Source organism: Oenanthe melanoleuca, chromosome Z (genome assembly GCF_029582105.1).
Source record: "Oenanthe melanoleuca isolate GR-GAL-2019-014 chromosome Z, OMel1.0, whole genome shotgun sequence".
Lineage (NCBI taxonomy): Eukaryota > Metazoa > Chordata > Aves > Passeriformes > Muscicapidae > Oenanthe > Oenanthe melanoleuca.
The window spans coordinates 40,554,983-40,573,184 of record NC_079362.1 but is presented as its reverse complement, the minus strand read 5'-3'; the positions used below and the strand labels follow the sequence as shown (position 1 = coordinate 40,573,184).

Genomic DNA, 18,202 nt, shown 5'->3' with positions numbered 1-18,202 from the left:
AACACTTCAGCACTTTAGAAATGTGATGTTTTATCTCATTTCTGAGGTTCCAAAATAACTTTTTGGGAAAACAATGTGTGTGGGAAAGGGCAGAGGGAATCAGTGAAGAGGATGTCACATACATCTGAGACTGCAAAAGTTGTGGGGATATAATGATGGTCTTAAATAGATAGTAACATTTCTGGTGAGCTGGCCAAAGAAAATACAAGTCAGCTATGCTGGCTTAACACTAGGTTGAAATTTCAAGAGCAATTTAGACAGCTATGGAGCAAAATTGACTCAATCTATTTTTCACTACCAGTTGATGCTTATTTTGGTTTTATGCCCATTAGTGCAGCAGAGATATTTCATTACATTGCCTTTGTTATTGCAGTTCCCTGTGGTCATATCAGGATCTCAGGCAGAAGTGGTACATGCCATGTTCTAGGCAAAGCCAGTAAAGCAGTGGTGATGGTCACTGTGCTACTGAGTTAGGCATTTCAAATGTTTATACCCTTCTGAGTGAGGATTGACTTAGCTCTCAAGAAGATTTAAGCAAACTTGGTGCTGAGAAGCCTTTACTCCAGTTTTGGCTTTGCAAAAATCCTTTTTTTCCATTCCCAAAGTGCATGTCCGTGTGTACATACAGCCCTATCCTGGGGAAGAATCTGAATATCCGAGAATATGAAGATTTTTTGAGAAAAACACATTAGATGACATTTAAGCTTCTGTTGGGAGATTCATTGCACTAGGAATTAATTCAAAAGTACCTGCAGCTTAATCAAAACTTCTCTTTAGGGAATTATTAATGTATATAATACTGAAACACAGAAAATATCTTAAAATATATTTAAGGCTTTTCAGGAGATATTACATGCAGTAGAGTTTTTCATTATGTATTTGAAATAAGATATTACAAATGAGAGGATTTCCATACAGCTTTTTCTAGAAATAGGTGTCCTATTCCTTCAACATATTTGATCATTCATCATTCTTCTATCAAAGAAATACCTACTATCATTATACTTACTAATTACCATAACATTTATTAATATTTACTAATTATATACGTATTGTACATTTAAATACATATTTAAATCTTTATGTATAATTAAATAGATTCAAAGAATACACTTAATTATTCTTCAATCAAATAAATGTGACCTTTTTCACCTGAATTTTTAGTCCATTTAAGCCAATTCTGTTTCTTCATCTTTTGCAACCAGCAGTTAGTAGATAATATTTGTTCATCATGACATTGATGAAGATTCTGGGGGGCCACTATGCTTCTCCAAAGTATCTGCCATCTCATGAGCTCAACAAACATTTCTTCAGTGAAATTAAAATGAGGTAATATGGGAAAGGTCAGTATGAAATAAACAGGTAATTTTCAAGCATATGTTGAATATTTACTCGTAAAACTTTGTTTTGTATTCCATTGCTATATGATGCTGAAGCAGAAATTAGTGCTTTATTGTTCTTCAGTGTAGCACACAAGCACTGAGCTGTGGCTGAGTAGGGCAGTTGATGTGTGTGTGATGGATTGTGCCACAGCCATGAATTCATACTACACCCTTAAGGGACGAGTAGTGCCCATGCTTTCTAGGAGTGAGCTACAAGACCCATGGGCAAACTGTGGATCTTGTAACAGTGCAAAATAGGATTGCTGCAGGGAGTTCATCTGGCTGAGATGAACATCAATCACCTGCCTTTAGAGAAAGAAACCCCAAGCACAACATCTACATGTCCCAGCAGCTCCCTCAGATTTCTGAGGATAAAGCTGATGAGGAAACCACCTTTGTAAAGGGGCAGAATGACTATGGGATCAGTCTAGTATGGCATTTAACAGCTGTGACAGCTGATATCTTCACAGGGTGTCTCAGACATATGTCTTTTTACATATAAGATGATAGCTTTAAGGAAATCTACAGCAAATCCATGCAAACAGAAGAGAGAATTACTTCCTTTGGGATTTAAGCACAACAAAAGCCAACACAACCTGACAAAATGTTAAGAAATATACCTTGACTTCCAGATGAAGTTTCTTACCTTCTGGTGCTTGAGATCTCCAGTTTGGTCCATTCATCTGTTGTCAAGGACCTACAGTGACCAAAAAATGCAGCCGATTTCTTCAAATGCTGCATCTCTGGCATGGCATTTCACTGAGTTGTAATTCTAGATAAATTTGTGTGATGATTCAGAAAGAAGTTATGGCAAATGCCGAGTTTCTACCCAAAGTAAAAGTGATTTGTTTTACAAATGCTAGTTTCATAAATTATAGCAGGGACTTCAGAATCCAAACAATGTATTTCAACCATCATCCTTTTAACTGAATAAATAGGTTTACCTGTACTACATTGTCCTGGATTTTACATTTCAAATTGCCAGAGTCTATTTAGGTTTTGGCACTTTCTATACAGTACAGTAATATCTTCATCTAAAGGTTTTATGTAGTCAAGAAGTATCTTCTATTTCTCCTAGCTTCTCAGAATTATAATCAATTGCTTCATTGCAATTGACTGTACATTTTTTACCAAATACTTTTGCTCTGTCAGAGCTCCAAACCAACTCAGTGTAAGACAGCTCAGCTTTTCCTACATAACCACCTAGCCAGATCTGCCTCTGAAATGTTGCAGCTGTATGTCCATTGCAAAGGCCTGAGTGTAAAACTAGCCCCTCAGTTTTTACTTTGTGTGCAGCCACTGTATCTCAGGACCTTGACTCACTCTTATGTGGTAACCAGGCAAACCAACAGACTCTCAGTAAATGAGCCTGAAGCTGTGTTAATAACATCCTATTTTAAAGTACTTTTTAGTGTCTCACCAACTGATGAATAAAGGAAATAATATTGAAAACATTGTAAGAGTCATAAGAAATTGTACTATATTATAATCCAAGTACTTTGTGACAAAAAGTATTATTGGTAGAAAATCTTTCCCCATAAGAACTGTCATAACTACAGAAAGTTTTTCTCCAGTGTAATTTTATTAGGGATTCCTGCCATCATATCAACATACAAAACAATCAGGATGTTGACATATAGAAATGTGAAATTCACTGTACAAAGATAAGGCTCAAGTTACAGGTATATTTTCCCCTTACACTCCATGAAATAAAACCATTTTTAATTCTTCCCAGAGTTGTGTTTATAAATGTTAGACAAACCACAAAATATATTTCAAGTACATAACATTTTACAATATAATCCAAGCACAGACAGAAATACACAATACTGTACCTATAGACACTCCATAGTCCAAGTCTGTCATCTTTACTAGTAAAAAGCTGCTACCCTCTCTGAATGTGCCCAGCCACGTCCTTCTGTGTGTGACATGGTCCTGCCCTTTAAGTTACAATACTCTTAAATTACTTTGATAGACCAGAGAATATAGGAAGGAAAAGGGAGAATTTTAAAAGGCCAGGTCTGAATGTATGCACATGGTTAGTAAACACAAGCACTTGTGCACACACATTGCATGTAACCCTATATAAAACTTCACTGCACTGCACAATTGTTGAGATTGCATTCTCATGCAACTGAGCTATTTTCTGACTCTGATTTCTAAGAGTTAAATCAAGCATTACAATACTCCTACTTCTGGAGTGCTGTAATTAAAATCTATCATACTCAATTTTTTTTTTTTTTAAGTGATTATCAGATTTTCTAGGAGGTTGTTTGGAACCATGTCTTCACAGTCCAGCAGGGTGTCTGCTATCACAGCCTTCACCACTGAAAACACCTTTTCTGACCCCTTTATTTAGCAACAATGCAAATGAGTAATTTCCAGTTGAGACCAAATGTCTACATTTGCTCACTCTCCATTTCTATTAGGCTGAATCATTATCTTGTGGGAAAGGATCATATAGCTGCAAGTAGCATAGGAAGGAATAGACAATAAGTTACTAATCATAAGTGATCCTTCTGGGAAACAGATTAGCAAGGACAAAGACAAAACCACAATTGTTTAATTTAGTCTTTGTTGGAAGGGAGACAAATAGCAATCCAAAAGTTTTCAGCTGAGGAAAGGTACTCCTAAGCCCCGTAACTGTTCTGTCTTTTAAAAACTGGAGAAGATTAGAAGGGAAGGAAAAATCCTCTATGAAAATTGCCATTTTAAAACTAGACACTGGCAAAGGCTTACAAGAGAAAACTAAGCAGAAGAGATTCCCTGATATTGAAACTAAAGGAATTTATTTAGTAGGAATTAGACATGTGGTTACAATGTGTTAAATGCACATCTAATAAAATAGCCTCAAATATGTCCCCAATTCATAAGGGTCTAAGCAGGAGAAAGAGTCTGAAGTCAAAATTGCTTCATTTAAAAATGAAACAAGGCTGCACTAAGATTGTGGGAGAGGAGGAATAAAAACTTTCTTGTCCTAAATACAACCTCTGTGGTATATTTGAGGGCTTTCAAATGTTCTCAGAGTTAACAAGATTTTACGCAAGTATATTCTCTAAGCTATATTGGAATATCTTTAGACATACAAATCCATGTTACACAAAATAGCATTAGATCTTGTAACTGGGTTCATAATAACAAGGAATGAGGGTAAGTATGGTGCTATATGGGAAAGGAAGCATATTAGTATGCACAGAAAATATGATGTCTTAGAGATTAGTCATAAAGGGCATCAAGCATGAAGTTGCATCTCTTAAAGTCTTTAAGCCTTTAATTGTGAGCCAGTAGATTATTTTTATATCAACTGTACAGCCTAATGCTTTGCTTTTTAAAAGAAGTATGAAAAAATTATTCCTTTTTCACCTTTTCATCTTCTTTATGGTTTTTAAAAGTAGCTCACTCACCTATTGATTTATTTTCGGGTCCTTTTTTTTTCTTTTTTTTTTTTTTTCTTTTTTTTTTTTTTTCTTTTTTTTTTTTTTTTGCTACTTACTATTATTGTCTCCTGTTATGTACAATAATCTACATTTAGACTGAAGACTCAATCTTTCTCTAAACATACTTGGACTATCTTGTAAAGACTTTCTACAGAACTGATAAAGTGGAAGACAACCTGACAGATAAGAGGAAGGATCATTTCAGTTCTGCTCACTTCCCCAAACTTTAGAACTGTGCCTTTCAGAAATTCTTTTGCATACTTGCTGTCATTTCACCTCCCCCAGGCAGCCCCTACTGAACTTGAGTGAACTTTCTCTGTGTTTCCCAAACACAGTCCCTTTGTATAGAGCTACATTAAATTCATTCATTCTCCGGCCCCAGTTTAAAAACAAATAACTGGTAAAACACTAAAAACACCCTACATGCCCCTCTGCATTATTCTTACTAATGTACATTTAAATAACATCATAAGTTGTCTTTTACTAAAAATTTACCAAAATATCTTAAACACATAAAAATTTTAAAAAAACAAACAAACATAAACAAACAAAAACCAAAAACCCAGCATAAACATTGCTTGTATAGGCATTGGTTAGAAGAGATTGTTGCACTAAGGAGTATATTCAAAAATGTTTTCTTTCAATATCATCAGTTATAGTGTCATGGATTGAAAGGTTAAGGACAGCAAAACTTATTGTGACTCTGTCTTATATAATGCAATAAATGAGCTGGAAGTCTGAAATGTAATTAAAATAAAGCTGCTTTTTGGTTATTGAGAGGTGACTGTAATAAGCTGGTAACTAAAATGGCAATTTAAGTATGTAAAGGGAACTGAAGAACCTGCAGAGTCTGTAACAAAAACTGTACATAAAGATATGACGGCAGCTGCCAACAGATGGGCCCAGGGGCATTATGGAAAACTGTCACTAACTGAGATTTTGAATATAGCCCTTAGTTGTATCATATCAATGTAAAATTTAAAAGCTGCCCAGTATATCACGGATGAAGTTTATTTTGCAAGCCATCCACTGCCTAAGGGGGCAGTAATATTCGATATGAAACTGCTGAAACTCCGGCGTCTGACGGATCTCGTGAAGGAAAGAGATTTGAAGGTCCGACTCCAAGAGAACAAGGAAAAGGGGGAACACAAACAACAATAATCCAAGACCTACAAGAAAAAGTCTGGAGAAACTCTTCACAAAAGCATTCACCTCTATGTTGCCCATTAGAAAGTCATAGCTCCACCTCAGGGCTCTCCGAGCTTCTTTCAGTTCTTCCTCCTCCGCAATTAAAAATGCGTTTTCATCTGCTTCAAGGTCCTCAAACGAATCGGTATCATCTTTCTCATTCTCTGCTCTTGGACAGGTATCAAAAAGCATGTCAATCTCATCATCAACAGGGGTGGGCAGCAAGCTGGCACTTGGATTGTATACCAGCTCTGAGATGGTTAAGGGTTCCTCTTTCATCTTCTCTTCCTGTTCAATGGCAAGATCAACATCCTTCCCAGTATCCTTTACTGGAGAGCTTGAAGTCACAGGTACTGAAATCTCCTCTTCCTTCGGCAGCTGGATACCTGAAAAAATGAGATTAAAACAGTGATACTAAACTTCTGACAGCCTGGTAGCAAAAGTCAGCCTTCCAAGAGTATCTAACAGATGTATGGGAAGAAGATTGTACAATAATTTTGCATGTTAAAACCACAATTATCAAAAACTGGAAAAGGTTTTTGAAGGGGACAGTATCTTTACAATGCTGTAGTACATCAGATCTGCTAAAGAGGGTCTGACACAGCACCAAGGATAATAATATAGTGCAAACTAGAAAAGAGAGTAGCTTATTATACGACTTCTGGTATAAATTAATGCAAACTACATGTGTGAATTGGTGCTCTTTGGTATATAATATTAATAATAATAGTAGCAACAACAATAAAATCTGCCAACTCTCATTGCTTTGAGATGAATGAGTGTAGTAAGATAACAGCTGAGGCTGAGAATAAAGCATGACATTAAAAAGACACCAGATTATCATGACAAATTCATGTTATCAGTAAAAATGGAAAAAAGGAGGGGAAAGTTAACACATGATATGAGGATTAGATATCATTGGGACAGCCTTCTAACAGTCTGCCTCACCTGTTAAAAAAGCTCCTTCCCATGTCTTTTTTTTTTTCTGCTCATCTAGTTCTTTAGCTTTTTTCTCTCTCCTCTAAATTTCCCTCTCCCCTTCACAGAGACTTTCTTATGACACTATTCTCTGCTCAAATTCTCTCCTCCCAAAATTTGCTCTCCTTTTTCCAGTCTATCTCTAACAGCAATAAGTCTGCAAAGAAGTCTAGCTGTTTACAGCTGTATCAATGCTTCAGTCACTGCTGTTAGTTGTCAGTCGCAGGAGAGGAAAGGAGAACAGTTGGGCAACAGGCCTGCTGTACAAAATGATGTTAAGACACCTCCTCAAGGAAATTTCCCTTTTTAAGTGTTCAAAGTGGCCCAGACAGATCTCTTCCCCTGTAATTTCTTTTGTTTTCCTTGCTCTCTAGACCTCACTGGCCACGGTTCCAGGTGATGTTTCACATTTTGGCCAAATGACCAAAAAGACAATTTCTGCTTCCTTTCATTTCATCACTGAGCAAAGTAGCCTGGGTTAGGATCTGATGGTTTTTCTTCCTGAGCTCTTGTCATGTGCTCCTGTGGAGACAGCACATTACCAGGGATGGAGAATGAGGGCAGGAGAGCTCCTTTCAGCAGCAAATGTGAGTAGATTAATTTAAACATTGTCATCAATAATTATTAGTTTAGTAATTTAATTAGTTTTAATTTTCATATGTTTGATTTTACTTCCTACCTAATAATTCCTTGTCTCGACTACTCTATCCTCTCTTACCACAGCCAGTTTAGAAATTCATCACATTTCACAATGAAACTTGTTTTGTTCTGGAACTTAATTGTCTACACCAGTCTTTACATTAAGCAACACACTTGCCACAGCCATTAAGAGGAGGACACAAACCAACTAAAATGAGATAAAACAGTGTGTGAACACCAAGAAGTGAGAATAGATTTGGAGGATCTTTCTCCTAAGTAACAGAAGGTAATGCTGGGTCATCAAAACTCAAGTTACTTGAGAGTACACCCACGGGACATTAAATTGAAAAGCCAAAATTCTTTAATTCTGTAAAGAATCTACACATTTCTTTTGACACACAAGTACTACCATTTGATTCTCAAATATGCTTTTCAATTATTCTTAATATGAGTAAAATTTAAGTTACTTAGACATTTCAAAATGGTTGAAAGCACCCAATTTTACTGTCCCAAATTTGAGAATTCTGGCCATAGGCCTTTCTATGCCATCTTAGGTGCAAGGCCAGTAATACATCTTCTCCATGTTTCTCATTACAGAGGACAGCTGTAGCCACCACAAAGAAAGGTCACCCCAATTTATGATTCTTGAGCCTACTTGTCCTCCCCAGAGTAAATTTCAGCTTGCATAAAATGCATAGCAAACATGAACAACATGTATTAATTTTCATTAAAATTTTATTTTTCCGAAATAACTGGCAAACTTCTGACTATGAGGTTAACCTGTTGATAGAAGGCAGCAGAGGAACCTTTTCATGTCAGTGTTTTTGTACCTGAAGGGTTTGTATTAAAATTGCAATATGTTGCAGTTCTGAAGCACACATCAAATTTACATTCCACTATTTCATTTCAACTGCTAAGAATTTTCAACTCCTTTATTTGTTATTTAAACTTATTAAATCAAAGTAATTGCATTTTATATCAGTCAAATACTAGTGTAAATAAATATTTGAAAGTTTAGAATGAGCATTAAGTGCTACTGCAAGCTTATATGATATTTTAAAAAATTAAATTCATAAAGTTGTTTTTTTTGCTCCTTCATGTTCTCTGTAGCACCACAACATTTTTAAGTCAAGGACTGAGGAAAGAATAAGCTATTAATCAGGGTAAGCATGACTGATGCCAGCAAAGTTTCAGCTATGCTGCAATATATACATCAGTATGTGGAGCCATTCATATTTTGATGGTTTTGAAAGACATAACTGTAAAATTATTATGTCAAATATAATTTACAAAGCTTATGTAGGCCAAAGAATATCACATTAAAGTACCAAAGTTCCACAGTACAATAAATATTCCAGTAACACAAATTTAAGAGAGAAGAAAGCTTTTTGTTTTTTTTGCTTTTCAAATAGCCTTCAAGAGAGTCAGTTCACTGAAGTGATAAAATCAAGTTAAAAGAAAAAAAAATCCTCCAAATATTCCAATGGAATAAAATAGAATATGAAAGTTAAAGCAAGCCCAACTCCCAATACTCTTTAATCATTCTATGACTCTACTGCCAATCTTTTGCTTCTATTCATACATAGCAAGTATTTTGATACTACTTTTATAACAAATTTTATATAACCGGTTGGCACAATTTTGAAAAGTCTACTACCTCTTTAACAATAATTAAAATTTATGTAGTGTTCAGATTTAAAGGACTGTGAGTTGAAAATTAAATTACATTTGAGAAGAACTTCTTCTTTCCATTCTTTATATTCTTACTGGCAATTTACATTCCATAAATCAGAAACTTCTAATACAAATTACTGGAATATCAGGTAAACAAACTCAGATTTATTTTTTATATTTCCACAGCAAAAGTTTGCTACAATTTTCTGGCAACTAACAAATTTTACAAAGCCAGAGATCTCATTGGTGACACTCAGTATTCCTCTTCCACCAAATACTGTGATTCCCTCAAATCAGGAATGTGAACCTGAATAAGACATGAGATTACTAATGCAGTCATTTGCTGTGAACATGAACATGAAAGAGGTGCCATAAATGTTGTCAGCTGCTAGTATTTCTACAGGGGCCAAAACCAGCAGCTGAGGATTAACAAAATGAAGGGCAGCTCTAGCTCCTCCATTCTTAAGAAGCTGCAGTTGCTGGGAGTACAGCACCCCTGAAAAATGTACCATCTGCTTATTAAAAAATTTAGTTCACACGTTGTCTGTTGGCCAGATATCCTGCACATGGCTTTTCTTACCAGAAACACAATTACACACCTGTAACAGCCTTTTACATTGCAGAAAGGAGCAAGTATGAATATACCCTCATTTTAAAGAGAGAAATGGAAAATTATATATGGTCCAGAGAGAACAGTGCTAGGAACATTTCATACACACATGTAAACAATAGAGGCCAGTCAGGCTGCAATTAGAAGGAATCCTTCCTGTCCTTTTTACTTCTTCCTCTAGAAATATCATGTATCCTTTGCTTATTTTCCAAATGGACAAAATTAATTTGTACTATGAATAGAATGACCTTCCAAAGGGAAGGAGAAAGTTATTTTCTCACATGAACAAAGTGCCTGAATGTCACAAAGAAAACATAGAAAAATGAGACAGAGTCTGGAATTGCATTGAACTTAAATATTTCCCTACACAGGATCTATATCAAGCAAGATTTGCACCACAGCCAGACCTCCTACCCTCAGAGACAGGAGGTCACAGATTTGTGTCATACCCCCATCCCATGCCCATAAAAGACACCTGTTGCAGCTTTGCAAGGAGAGTTAATCAATGACAGTTTATGGTTACTCCTTTTTAGGCAGTGACCCGGCCTTCCTGCTGGCCATTACTGCTTGCTTTAGTCCAATGGGAACTTCTGGAAGGGAGCAAAGCCCTGTCCAGCTGCCAGTTCATATGAGTTGCATATTTGTGGCATCACAGCTCACCTCCCAGCTGCACTGGTGTTCAATGTCATGGCCAGGACAGCCACTGAAGGCCACTGCTCTGCTTTTCACACCCCACAAAAAGCACAGAGGCAGAAGCAGAGCAGAGCATACTGCATGGCGGGCATTCAGGGATGCCTGTCTTCAACCTCCCTTTGGCCAGAGCTGTTGATCCCCTTTCCAGAAACAGGATTAAGCAGCAACAGGACTGATGGAAGCATCAGGGAGGGACAGATGTGTACCCTGGGAGCAGGAATGGGAAGGCAAGACGCATCTGTCAGCAGTTCAGAGCAAGAAGGACCTGGTGATGGGACTGCAGCGACTCAGTGTCCAGCACCACACCAAGAAGAGTGAGGCTGAAAAGAGCAGAGCACTGATGTGAAAGCTTAGCACCCAAGCAAAAGGGCAAGTGGGACATTCCAGCATTCCCACTCAGCATGGGTGACCCCCTCCTGGCACAAGTCAGTGCTGCTCTGAAAGGGTCACAAAGGGGTTCTCCTGAGCAGTCATGTCCCCTGCTAGGAGTCTTGCACCAGCTACCTCCTGTGCTTTGGTGCTGGTATACATACTTTATATACTGATCTATATATTTAATTTTTTTTTGCATGTGTACTTCAAAAAGAATGACATGTTCATAAATAGTACGACAAAATCAAGATGTTTAAGAACAAATGTAGTCCCAACATACAAACCTCTTATGATTGGTGTCATTATATTAAATCAACAAGCTGTCTTACATCTTTTTGGAGCCAGTATTAAACCTCTGAGATGCAAGAAAACAAAACACGTCAATAATAATGCTTTTCCAATTTTGCTACCATTTTTGAATCAAGGAACTTAGGTGCATTCTCCTAGATTCTACTGTTTCCCCTGAATGGCAATTCAAAAAGCAAAGACAACCAGGAGCTGCTGCTACTCCGAGACAAATCACTACAAGAAGCAGTTTCTCCTGTATCTACTGCACTCACTGCTTTCTAATTTTCCAATATCAAAAGAGAAACAATATTCTAATCTTTGCCAGAACATTTTCAGTTAATTCTTTGACTATAATGAATTTCTGAAATGAAGATTCAGTGCAAAGACTTAATATAGGTTAGTACAAAATGAAATAATTTAACCTATAGGTGCCCAAATATCAAAAGCAAACGGTACTACAGAAAGCATAAAAAACAAATTTTAAAATATCTTACAACATTAAGGAAATGGACATATTTACTGTCAGGGGGGTAATACTTTGGCAAAGGCATTTCCTGAAAAAAACACCACTTTTCTCTCCAAGACAATACTGAATGCTTTTAGTTGCTTGGGTTGCACTCCTCTTGTGTACAAAACTCATTGAAATAAAAAGCTGAGCTGTCTCAGCTACTGCATTCAGCTCACATTCAAAATCTACTACCTTCTATTTAGTTTTGTCATAAATTACTACAGTTTCAAAGTATTTCCCCCACCTCAGTCCCAGAAAAATGCAAAGGCAAAATTCCAGTCCCTAATTCAATGCCAATTAACAAATAAATCCACAATTTTCTGTAAAACATACAAAAAAATTTTTTCTCATTTATTCTCCATTTAAAACTTCACTCTTGTCAGTAATTCATCCTTATCCTCTGCTGTACATATCATTTACATGTATAAGTACAATTTAATTGTACAAGTACAATTCCTTTCCAAGAGACACTGTGCATAAACTAGGGTAAGAGGGTTTTAAAAAGGGGTTCGAGTAAAATAAATGCAGATTTACCAGCCCTTCTGGCTGTGATCTTGGAGCCATGCCGCAGCAAACGAATGCATACTTCCTTGTTGCAGTGGTTAACCATCCGCAAATGAATGCTTCTCTTGGTTTGGATTTTTACAAGACATTTCACCATTTTGACTATTAATTCCTCTTCTCAAGATCTTGTAAAAGCTCTAGCCATACCAGCTTTGACCTTTTATTAAGTTCCCACTGAGTTTTAAGAGACAACACAAGTCACTCTCAATGAATCAAATGACAAGCTTCTAACATGGCCAACAAAAATATCCCAGCAGGGAACAGAATCAGAGGTTATTTTTAAACATTTCCAAATGCCTCATAATGTACAATACAAACTTTCACAGCACCCATCTCAGTTAGCAGTTGCTGGCATAACAGCTGAACCACACACAGAGGCATAAAAATATCTAAGGCACAAAAACAGTGCTGTTAAAAAAGAAGCCAGCATTCATAGTCCCATTATTTTTCTAAAAAGCTTTAATATGGCAGTAATGTCAGCTCCCCATCACTGACTGAAAATTATTTCTGAAACATATAGATACAATGGATAAATCCTATGCTGTGCTTACAAACCTTAGTCACAAAGCAAACCACTGAGATAAAAGCTCATTCATTTCTAGCCTAGAATGAAAACTGACCTACTCATGCAAAAACAAGAACAGAAAAATTATAAGTCTGGAAAAAGGAAATTCTCTCTTTACATATGAGTTCCAATTCCCACTTGAGGACAGTTGCTGGACAGATTCTTATCCACCAGAAAGAAATGTTGTCTCAGAAGGCTAGGCACTTCCCTGTTCCTGTCCAGCAGAGACACACGGGTTCCCAAAAAAAAAAAAAAACCATGATGCACCTATGTTGGCTGCTGATAACTTGCTCTAGCTGGGAATTGGAAGGCAACAACATGCATAACACCACACTATCCTAGTGAGAAAGAAACTCTTTCCTGGTACACCAAAGCCACAGAGAAGAGGTAAACTGGAAGGAGTGTACTCATGGGGATCCAGTCTCTCACTTCCCAGAACACCCATGTTGTGCTGAGTCTCCATTATCTGACATCCTAGTTCCCCTTGTACCAAAAAATCAGTGATGCATGCAAATATGTGGGAAAAAGAGGAGTAGGGGAGGGTGTCCTGCAAATGTCTATTTTAGGCTCAGATGTTTCTCTCATAAAAGACATCTGCTTCAATGAAGCTTTTGGAAAGCATCTTTACTGTGGCTACCTTCCCCACACAGCCTGTATAGCACAAATATCCAGCAGAGGAAAAGTTTACACCTTCCTCTGTTGGAGCAAAGATTTCTCCCTTCCTTTCCTTTTCAGCAAGCACTTTCTTGTGGGTGTGAGGAAAGATGAAGTACCCCTTCACTCCCTATCTCCATTTTATCACCCCTTCAAAAGTAGAATTCTGTCTTCTTTTCTTATTTTTATTCTCATAATTGTTGCAGCGACCAAAACATGATCATTGAATTCTAACTAAAAGGGGTTGACACTTGATTGTTTACATGGCTACAAAAACTGGAAAGCATGAATTCTCACCAAAATCTAACAACCAATGTATTCAATACATAAAGGAAGGCCTATACAAGGGCTCAAGTGCCAGCCAGACAAGGTTGTGAAAGATTTCCAACATTTGAAACATTTCCACCAAATGCCTCATAACATACATTGCAAACTTCCACAGCATCCATCTCAGCTAGCACTTGCCAGCATAACAGCTGAGCCACACAGAACCATAAAAATATCCAAGGCGTCAAATCTTATTGCAAGGGGAAAAAAGGCCAGTGTGTTCCTGCATACTGATGTTGAGAAGTAAAATCTATCATTTGTCTTTCATGTGACCATGCTTACCCAAAAGAGAAATGACTGTGTTAATTTCAAATCGCTCCCCATCCTTTTATCTACTCACAACTAAGGGAGAAATCTCAAAATCTTGCAGCTGACTCAGAAACTGCCGGTCTGTACTAACTGTCGGCAAAAGACTATCTAAAAAAAATTAAAATAGTTGTACCTAGAAAAGCTCCACATGCCCCTCCTCTACAAGGAAATCTTACACAGCTGAGTACCTTCACAGAGACAGACAATTAGACTGATGGTAGCAGGTGTGTGCTCATTCAGTACACAGAATCACTAAGGCTGGAAAGATGACCAAGTCTGTTAACCCAGCACTGCTGGGCTCACCACTGAGCCATGTCCCCAGGCACCACACCCACACCTTCTGAACACTCCAAGGAGGTTGATGCAACCATGTCCCTGGACAGTTTGTTCCAATGTCTGACCATCCTTTTGGTGAGGAATTTTTTTTTATATACAAACTAAACCTTCTCAGGTGCCAATGTAAGGCCACTTTCTCTTATCTGTTATTTATTACCTGGGAGATAATACCAATCTCCTGTGGCTGCACACTCCTTTCAGGGAGTTGTAGAGAGTGATAAGGTCACCCCAAGCTTCCTCAAGACTAAACAAGATCCCTCAAATGGTCCTAACAGGACTTGTGCTCCAGACCCTTCACTCACACCCTTCTCTGGACATTCTCCAGTCTCTTCCCCAATCTCTTTTTTGCAGTGAGGGGCCCAGAACTGAACACAGGATTTGAGGTGCAGCCTCACCAGCACTAAGTATAGCTCAGTTCTTGCTCCACCCAAGAACTTGAATGCATTGTATTTCTTAAAGTGCTTCTAGATATTGTGGCTGCCTTCTTTTTCCATCTGATTTAGGTGAGACAGATTACTGCCTGTGGTGATCACTTGGCAACTGTTTTGCAGGTGGTAGTCCATTGTCTCTGGATTTTATAGCAACAGGTGCTATCACAGCTTCAGCTTATTTGAGTAGCCTAGTTTTTTTTATTAAAAAGGCAAAACCCTACCTCTCCAGTCACAGGATATTAATGTAGTTTTGACAAAGTGATGAAAGCTTCTTTTGGTCACTTGATACTTCTATGCTGAGACTTCATGCATGAATTATTGATCTGATAACATTGACTTTTGCCCTTGGAACAATAAAAATGAAAGTATGCTTCACTGGGCCAGGCCAAGACATATACAAAGATGTTAAGGCTGTTTCATGTCTGCAGCACACCAAAAGCAGTTTCCTTGTGTCAGTCTCAGGGCTGGATGCCTCCCTTCTCCTCATCTCCTTCTCATGCCCTTACCCCAATACAGGACCTTGTTTGACCCTCTTACTAAGCCACTCAAAGCTTGAGTCAGGCAATAATAGGACACTGCACAGTTAAGAGGCCTTTGGGGTTTTTTGGTTTTTTGTTCTAATTCAGCTTGCAGTTGTTATTGGGTTTGGTTTGGTTTTGCTGCTGTTGTTTTGAATTTATTTTATGTACTGGGTTTTTGGGTCCTTTTTGATTTTTTTAAACTCCTTCTACCAGTTCACACTGGTATGATTAGCGCTGGGGCAAAGGAGAATGTGGGAATCCACAAAAGTGGATGTTGGGAAGAGAGCCAGCACCACTGTTGGAGAGCTGTGAGATCAGTTCAAGCCGCAGTTTGATAATATAGCCAAATTTTCTGCAGGAAAAGACTGTTAACTTAGCAGCTGGTGATATTTAACAACATATAAAGTATGTAGTTAAATACCACCAGCAAATACGTGTATTAGCTCATCATAGTAACAACAATCTGTCGGACTGAAAGGAAATGTAATTTGCAAACTTATGTAACACAAACATTTTCAACAAGAACTGTCTGGGGAGCATACAGCAATAAGTCACCAGTTCCAAAAATGGATTTCATTGCCTAGGGTTGTAAGTGTGGTTACAGGATGCAAACAAGGACGTGTGGCTGTATGCAGCCAGCTGCTGCTGTACTCTGCAGTGGTGACAGCTGCCAGAGGAAACACAGCGGTGGAACTTGGCTGCTACAAGGCAAATTCTCAGGCACGTGTATTTCACAGCAGAGGTAAACAAGTAACTGTTTAAACTAACAGCTGCTACTACTAATTATAATCAGGTGTGCACACAGACAACGTAATTTACCCTGTGCTTGCTGCATTCAGTGTCCAAACTCCCAAGAATGAGCAAAACGTGTTCATACTTCTTTAAAATAAAATTAGGACATACTCCCATGAAAAGGAAGATACTCAGCTATTTTCTGTTTCCCATTGACCAAAACAAAGCAACAGCAAAGATCATATTTCCCAACCTCTCAAACAGTTATCTCACCCATCTCAAGCAAGAGCCAGTGTCAGATTTTGTTTGGTTGGCTTCATTTTTATTAGGACAAAGGCAATTATGCACATTTAAGCTGACAATGGTGTTCATGTCATTGTTTGTAGTGACCGTATCTCACAAAGAAAAGTGTTCAATGTGATTTTTAAAATATCAAGAAAAAAAGAAGCGCATGGAAAACATTGTTCTACAGAGGAAATTGAAGCTGATCTTCCAATGACATCCCTTTTTGTCAAGGAAGATAAATTAACAGAAGATCTTTCATAGCTGATCTTCAAAAAATGTTATTTTATTGTCAAGGAAATTAAATTAGCAGACTAAAGCATAAAGAAAGAAATGTAACAGTAAAGGGAATTGAGAAAAACAAGATATCCAGCAGTAAACTGCCCATTTTCACTCCTGAGTGACTGCTGACACTATTAGAAAAAGGTGCCATCTTGAGACTATTTCCTAAGATCCTTTTGCCTGACAATTTAAAAGATTTTTTGAAATGGAAATCAAATAGCAGTAACTTTCCTCACAATGTATCTCACATAAAGCTCATGCACAGTTTCTTGAGATAATGGTCATTTCTGGGTTTGACATACAGAGGTTTAATGATGGATTCCTAATGAAAATTACTAGATTTTTTGCATATCCCTGAGCCAGAATCACACCTTTTTCCATATGCTTTGTAATAAATATTGAAAGGAATTGGGTAAGTGACTCACCTTCATCTAAAGGAACCTCTTCCTCCTCACAGGGAGAAGGAAGGAGAGGCTGCAGGGGTTCCATGTTGATTATGAGTTGCTTGTTCAAGGAGGGAGAGCTGCGACTCTGGGTAATGCTGGTTCTAAAAGAATGGGGAAAACACAGTCAGTTTGCTTGCTGGGAATAACTGCAGCCCAGCAGACCTCATCTCAGAATCATTTTGCACAAATTACTTTGAGGCCTTGAGCTGCTGTAAAAAGCTCTACACGTTGAACGCTGCTTTCTGCTGTGTTATGTTGCACCCTCCACAGATGTAAACATTTCAATATCTGAAGGTGTGAGAGAGCGTTTGTGCTGATTTACCTCCTTTAGGAGGGAGATCCTCAGGCAGGATTTCAGTGTGTTGCTCCTCTCCATAGTGCACAGCAAACATTAGAACTTGGATTCAAGGAAGGGAAAAGTTGTTCCATCACTTCCAGAACTGGATAAAGGATTTGTCACAGTTTGAGAGCTGAGGATCAAAGACTAAAGCAGGAACAACTGTGTCCCTGTGGTTTACAGAGTGCTCTCACTCATGCCCATGTACCCCAGATGCTGCCTCCACACCGTGTATCCCAGCACTCAGGCTGGTTTTCTTTCTTGTCTAAGAGGCTTTCCTGGTATCAGGTGTTGAATATGCTCTGGAAAGTTTTAGGAATGCTGCCTGATTTTCTTCAGTCATGGTGCTTATTAGCCAAAAGATATATTACTGAGAATATAAAATAGCTCTTTTGAATATGTTATCTAGGATTTACATGATACAGGCCTGAAGCAAGAGTCCTGCAGTAAATCTTAACCATTATATTATAAAATATTTACTTTGACAAAAGATGAAAGGGAAGAGTATTCTACTTGACTTCAAATAGTATATGGATACAGTGCTGAAGTTTCACAAAATGCATTTCAAGTCTGCACAAAAGGCTCAACTTAAAATTCCACAAAAACAAACTGAACAAAGAACCTATTGTAAGTCAGAAGATGGAACT

At 37.8% G+C, this 18,202-nt stretch overlaps 1 protein-coding gene across 2 annotated transcripts in view; it reads right to left on the bottom strand.

Moving 5' to 3' along the window:
* Nucleotides 1–2,956: 2,956 nt before the first annotated feature.
* The window catches only part of FRMD3 (FERM domain containing 3), a 120,896-nt gene continuing 105,650 nt past the window's right edge, over nucleotides 2,957–18,202 (bottom strand). For both annotated transcript variants that reach the window (XM_056514441.1, XM_056514440.1), the window contains 2 exons: nucleotides 17,198–17,319; nucleotides 2,957–6,393 (listed from right to left, as the gene is read on the bottom strand). In XM_056514441.1, coding sequence (XP_056370416.1) covers nucleotides 5,798–6,393; nucleotides 17,198–17,319 — 718 coding nt within the window. In that variant the 3' untranslated portion in view covers nucleotides 2,957–5,797. The remainder of the gene's footprint in view (nucleotides 6,394–17,197; nucleotides 17,320–18,202) is intronic.